This window comes from Oryzias melastigma, linkage group LG23 (assembly GCF_002922805.2).
Source record: "Oryzias melastigma strain HK-1 linkage group LG23, ASM292280v2, whole genome shotgun sequence".
Classification (NCBI taxonomy): Eukaryota; Metazoa; Chordata; class Actinopteri; order Beloniformes; family Adrianichthyidae; genus Oryzias; species Oryzias melastigma.
Window position 1 is genome coordinate 10164996 of NC_050534.1, and position 6209 is coordinate 10171204.

At 32.4% G+C, this 6209-nt stretch overlaps 1 protein-coding gene across 2 annotated transcripts; it reads right to left on the reverse strand.

The window, feature by feature from the left end:
* Window positions 1-1192: 1192 nt before the first annotated feature.
* On the reverse strand, window positions 1193-4978 carry bloc1s3 (biogenesis of lysosomal organelles complex-1, subunit 3). Of its 2 annotated transcripts, XM_024282623.2 has the most exons (5): window positions 4484-4978; window positions 4202-4311; window positions 3943-4129; window positions 1869-1969; window positions 1193-1667 (listed from the first exon to the last, which is right to left on the reverse strand). In XM_024282623.2, exons 2-5 carry the CDS (start codon window positions 4307-4309, stop codon window positions 1482-1484), a joined length of 582 nt encoding a protein of 193 aa, XP_024138391.1. In that variant the 5' UTR covers window positions 4310-4311; window positions 4484-4978; the 3' UTR covers window positions 1193-1481. The 2 variants fall into 2 exon arrangements, with proteins under 2 accessions (XP_024138391.1, XP_024138399.1); XM_024282631.2 differs by lacking the exon at window positions 4484-4978 and having other exon boundaries at window positions 4202-4435.
* Window positions 4979-6209: the final 1231 nt, after the last annotated feature.

Below are 6209 nucleotides of genomic sequence, written 5' to 3' on the forward strand. Positions count from 1 at the left end.
ACACTGCTACTTGTTAGCCACATTCACATATTCACAGTATCTTGTTAGTAACACAGAAAAAAAACGTTTGACACTGCTACTTGTTAGCCACATTCACATATTCACAGTATCTTGTTAGTAACACAGAAAAAAAACGTCTGACGCTGCTACTTGTTAGCCGTATCCACAGTACCTTGCTAGTAACACGTAAAAAAAAATCCACAGACACCGCTACTTATTAGCCACATTCGCGTATTCACAGCACCTCGTTAGTAACACGTAAAAGAACCGTCTGACGCCGCTACTTCATAGCCATATTACTGTATTCATGGTAAGTTCAGCACGCTGTCTTGTGGGGTCCAGATGACCCAACTTTAAATACAAACATGCCTAGGATAACACAAGAGCTGGCATCAGAATACACAACCAGGATTCATCAATATATAAGGCACATTGTTGTCTTTTAATTAAAAAAAGGCTTTTAAGTGTGACCTTATAGTGCAGAAGAGACCAAATCTTTGAACTCACCAGTTTGCTGATCACATCGGCTGCTAACATTGATGTAGAAATGACCCTTCCATAAGTAGTTTTATTCAGAATTTTACATAAAGGTTTCAAAAAAATGTATTATTATCACTTTTAGTTTAAAGCAAACATAGCATGAGTTATGACATCTAATTGTGGAATAGATCTTAGAACATTGTATGTAGTTAAGTGGAGCTTCGCCTTTTTTTTTTTTTTTGGAACATTGTTTTAACTTTGTATTTGTACATTTTTATTTTACCTTTGTTGAAAACATAAATGTGTTTGATCTGAATTTTTGCATTAAAAAATGACACAATTTACCATCTGGAGTCAAGTGTTCTGGACAGTTTGGTGGTCATTGTGGAATTATTGTGTAACATAATGAAATATATCTATTAAAAAAAAAGAAGAATCTTAAATTTTTGCCTAAAACTATTTTACTGATAAATTAATAGAGCAAATTGTGCAGTAGAGAAAAAAAATGTAGAATACAGGTTAAAAAGTATGGACATACCACTAAATATTCCAAATTATCATTAAAAATTCATTCTTTTAAATATTTTTTTGGTCACAAACAATAAAGGTTACTCTGAGTACCTTTTGTGATTTAAATAGTTCCTTTTATTTCTGTTATGTATAAGAAAAAGCTCAAAAAGCAGAAATTTACATAAAAAACACACACACAAAAAAAAATCTATATTTTAACTTCAGATTTATGTCAAATTTAACCACAGAGTTAAATGTAAGTACTGTACAACACAGAGGGCTAAAACAAACAAATGCATAATCCACTAATACTCTTCAGAATCTGCACATAGAATTAGGTATTATAGCATAAATAAAACTTTACTTCTGGTCCTCTATCAGCAAAACTCTCCTTATATTTGCCAACAAAAAAGTACCTATTAGCTATAAATGCTCATATTTCTGCTTTGAATCAAATACATATTAAAACATTATAAATGCTCTAAATTTCTTTAAGGCACAGGAGCGTTTAAACTGTTGGGAACGTTTATGTTAATGTCAGACAGGATCTGACAGCTTGTGATGATGTCAATCTTCTCGGACACGGCGCGGAGGTCATCCAGGATCAACCTGATGCTGTGGGAGGCGTTGATGATGGCGCCCTGGGAGGCGTTCAGCTGAGTGGTTGCACTTCGTATCTGTTCACGAAGACAAGCAATAGAAAAGTATGAGACTAATGGCAGAAAATACAGACTTAAAACTAATATCTCAAACTGATCTTCATTTAATTGAATTTTAAATCAGATCAAATAATAAATTAGTGAATCTAAAAAGAGTGAATTGAGTATTTTGGCTTAGATACTCAGATCTCATCTAGTATGAGGATTAAAACGGCCAACCTCCTTGTTGGCGCTGCTGTAAACATGGCAGACCGTTTGTCCCACATCAGAATACAGTCGGCTGTTGGACTCCTGCAGCTTCTGCTGTAACAGACTGTCCCCTGGAAGACACAAACGAGTGTGAGGAACCCTGACAGGATTATTCTGCTGTAGAGAGATTCTATGGACTACTTTTCTATAGTGCTTTTTGTACTTTGCACCGTCAGAAAATAGACTGTTTTTATATCAAATTAAGTGTTAGTGACACCATAAAAATAAAAAAAACATTCATTTTACAAGAAGAAAGTCGTAAATTTATGATAAAAAGTAAATTACATGGAAAAAGCAGCAATTTTACAAAAATGCAGTTGCAAAATTCAGAGAAAAAAAGTGTAATTTCACAAAAATTAAACTTAAATAAAATAATAATTATAATAAAATAAAATTTTGTGAAAAAATTCCATAATTTTACAAGGGAAAAGCCAAGCTTTCTCGAAAATAAAATTGATTGTACATGCCTCCATCCGCATTACATTAAATCCATCAATACAGTTGTTACGTTGACGCCATAAGAAATCCACTCTATGTGGATCAAGAATCTTCCTCTGAAGAGGCCCAGGTTCCTGTGTATTATTTTTTTAAATAAAATGATAGTTATAATGAATCAATGTGAATCAATATTCCCTTATTTATAAAACCTGAGCAAAAGGAACTACTTACAATGTATTTTATGTCTAATGTAAAACTTTAATCTCAGAAATCTTCAAATTAAAACGTATAAATCTATGATTGTAAAATTTGAACTATTTTACTCATAATTCTACTACATTATGCTCATAAATTTTTTTTCTCAAATGTGTCTTCTCTTAAATGCAAAACTTTTTTCTTACTAAATTTACTTCTTTTATAATTACAATTACAATTTTCTCAGAAAATTATCAATTTTTTCCTTATATTTTTACAACTTTCTTCTAATTTTCCCTAATAAATTTACTAACGTATAATACTAACTTACTTACGTTTTCTCATAAGTTTACTTCTTTACTATCCTAAAAGTACAACTATTTTTTCCCTCATAATTTAAGGATTTATTATCATAAAATTATACATTTATTCTTCTAAAAATTATAGTTTTTTTTCTTAGACTGACTTTCAATAAAAGTACAACTTTTTTCTAATAAAATCCTGACTTTTTTCTACATAATTTTACGACTTCATTCTCCTAAAATGATTTTTTTCTCATAAATGAACTTACTTTTTTCATATAATTATTACTTTTTTTTCCTCATAATTTTACATCTTTATTGTCCTAAAAATATAGACTTTTTTCCTCATACTGACTTTCTTCTCATAAAATTACAACTTTTTTCCCCTCATAATTTAAGACTTTATTATAAAATTATGACTTTTTCTACATAAAATTATACATTTATTCTTCTAAAATACTGCTTTTTTCTGTCTTTCAATAAAAGTACAATTTTCCTCCTAAGGTTACTTTTTTATTTTCATAAAATTACAGCTTTTTTCTCATACTTCTCAGAAAATTAAGACTCTTTTCTTCATTATTTTATGACTGTTCTCCCCAAATTAAGATTTTTTTTTATAACTTTACAACTTTACTGTTACAAAATTACAGCTTTTTTTTGTAATTTTATGACTTTATTGCCCTAAAATTACAGCTTTTTTTCTTATAATTTTAAGACTATTATCATAAAATATGATTTTTCCTCAGTTCATTATGCATTTATTCTTCTAAAATTACATCTTTTTTCTTGTGTCGGCCTTCTTCCTAATAAAATACAACTTTTTCCTCATAATTTCACAGCTTTACTCTCATAAAATCAAGACTTTTTTCACATCCCGACATTATTCTTATAAAATTATGACTTCTAATACCAACTTTCTTCTGATAAAATGAACCCTTTATGTCTCGTAAATGTTTACTTTATTTTCGTACAATTACGACTTTTTTTCTCATAGTGTTATTACTTAATTAGTGTTTGTATTTTTAATAATTCATTAAATTTCTAAACCTGAGTTTTTTTTTTACCTTCTTTAGTGAACCTTTCAAAGCTCTGATGGGTTTGGTTCTTACCATGTGACCTGGGGGCGGGGCTTGGCCTGTCTTCCACTACAGACTGAATATCCAGGTGATCTCTGACCACAATGAGGGGAGGCAGGTCCTTCTTCAGGATCTGGGCGCTTTCCTGTCCCGCTGCAGGATGCTGGGCTGCCTGCTGCGGTTCGCCCTCACTGTCGGTCTCAGAGGCTTCTCCTGGAACCTTAGAGTCACGAATATCCAGTTAAACATGCATTTGAGACTGGTGGCAGAGCAGACAGAGCAGCAGATCTACCTTTGCTCTGGCTGTTTGTCCAGAAGGTAAAGAGGTGATGTAAACTTCATCATCAGAGTCTGTTTCAGAAGCTTCTCCCTCCACTACGATGCGGTACCTGCTCGACATGACTGCAGATGGATGTGTAAACAAACGCAAAAAGACAAAGTCACTTCATTTCTTAACTAATTTAGCGGACAAGAATACTAAAAATGGGCTAATAATATAAAATGCACCATGTACGTGTATATTTATTTTTTAAATGTTAAATTAAACGAGCTAGAAAACTTAAAAACAACCAACCTTTAGCGTACTGTCAAAACAGAAAGTCACATGAGCAACCCGGAAGTAGTGAAAGGACTGAAATAAATCCGATTGGCTGTTGGGCGAGGGTCCGTTGAAATCATTGTCCAGCGTACGCCGGAAATCGGTTATAACTGTTGTGGTATCGTTTAATTTAGCTTTTTATAACAGTATTTTAACTGACGATATTTGTTTTAATAACCTCGCCTAAAAGTGTTACCTCTTTTTTCCTACGTTTGCTAGAAGTAGATTGGAATATTAAACACCGCCCTCCAGGAATATAAGCAAACTCTAAGTTGTTGTTGTCGAGACTTTCCCTAGAGAAAACGGAATATTTTGTGGAAAGCTGCAATAGTTTTATTTATTGTGATTGTATTGTATGAAATGAAATAGTATTTCATTGTCTTCTCGCCTCTGCTGACGAACATAAAGTAAAGGTTGTGTCCGAATCAGTGTTGCCAGATAGAGCTTCGGGTTTTCAGCCTAAAAGTCATTTAAAAACCCGTCAGACCTCACAAAAAACACCCAAATAAGTCAATCAGTCATTGATAAGCTATAATTGATCATTCATTATTTATTTCTTCCCAATCTTGTTTGAAAGTCCAACTTTGAGAGTATTTTTTTTAATGTTACATCTATGATTATTGTAGTCAGTCTGAGCAAAAACAGACTCTAAAAAAAAACTTTGACAATCATTGAAGAACAAGTGTGAACTCGATTGGCTTCCCCCCTCAAACGTCAAGAAAAATTGCAATAATTTAAAATATAAAATGAAATAGATTAAATATAAACCACATATGATAAAACGGGTAATGGTAGGCCCGGATATAGACATGGGAACGGGGGAGAGTGCCCCCTAAATACAGTGATAGTTCCTCCAAATGTGGTTGGTCTGCAAAAACCCACAATTAACCAATTAAATAAAAACAAACAAACAAACAAACAAACAAACAAACAGACAGACAGACAGACAGACAGACAGATAGATAGGCTAACGAAAAACACACAAAAATCCCTCTACAAAAAAATACAGTAAAAAATATCAATAAAATATGTGAAAAAAAGGATGATTGGACAGAAAGACAAATGGATAGACAGATATTCAACATAAAACTTATAAGAATGGAGGTTTTATGCTATACAATCCTTTTTGGGATATTTGACTTAATCAAACTTTATATTTTGCAGACCAACTTTGAAAGTCAACATCAGATACTGCTTTGGTACAATAGAGGCATGCTGCATGGCTGCAACTGATGAGACGTTGGTTATGATAAGTCTTTATAAACAGAGTAAGGATTAATGTGTATCACCTTTAAAGTTGTCTTCATGAGCTTGCATTCATCCGATCACATTTCAACGAGTTGCTGTTGCACCGCTGCTCCACGGTGACCATTTTGGTTCAGTTGTTCTGCTCAAAGTGTGGTTGACCCAAATATGTGCCTCCATGTGTAGTATTCATTTTTATATTGAAAGGCATTATTTTATAGTAATTAAAATGATTTTTAAATGCATTTATTAAATTTAGACCGTGAAATAAAAGAGCAAAAAGGAAAAGCATTATGTTTTAATCCTAATAAGTAAAACCCATTGTACACAGTGAGACCGATATGTGGAAAATACAAAATCTGTGCTTCGAAATCCCCTGAGTTTTTCAAGATATCCCTAATTTACTGTCCATTTAGGTAAATGAACAAAGTTAGTCAAATACATGGGAGAATCTGAG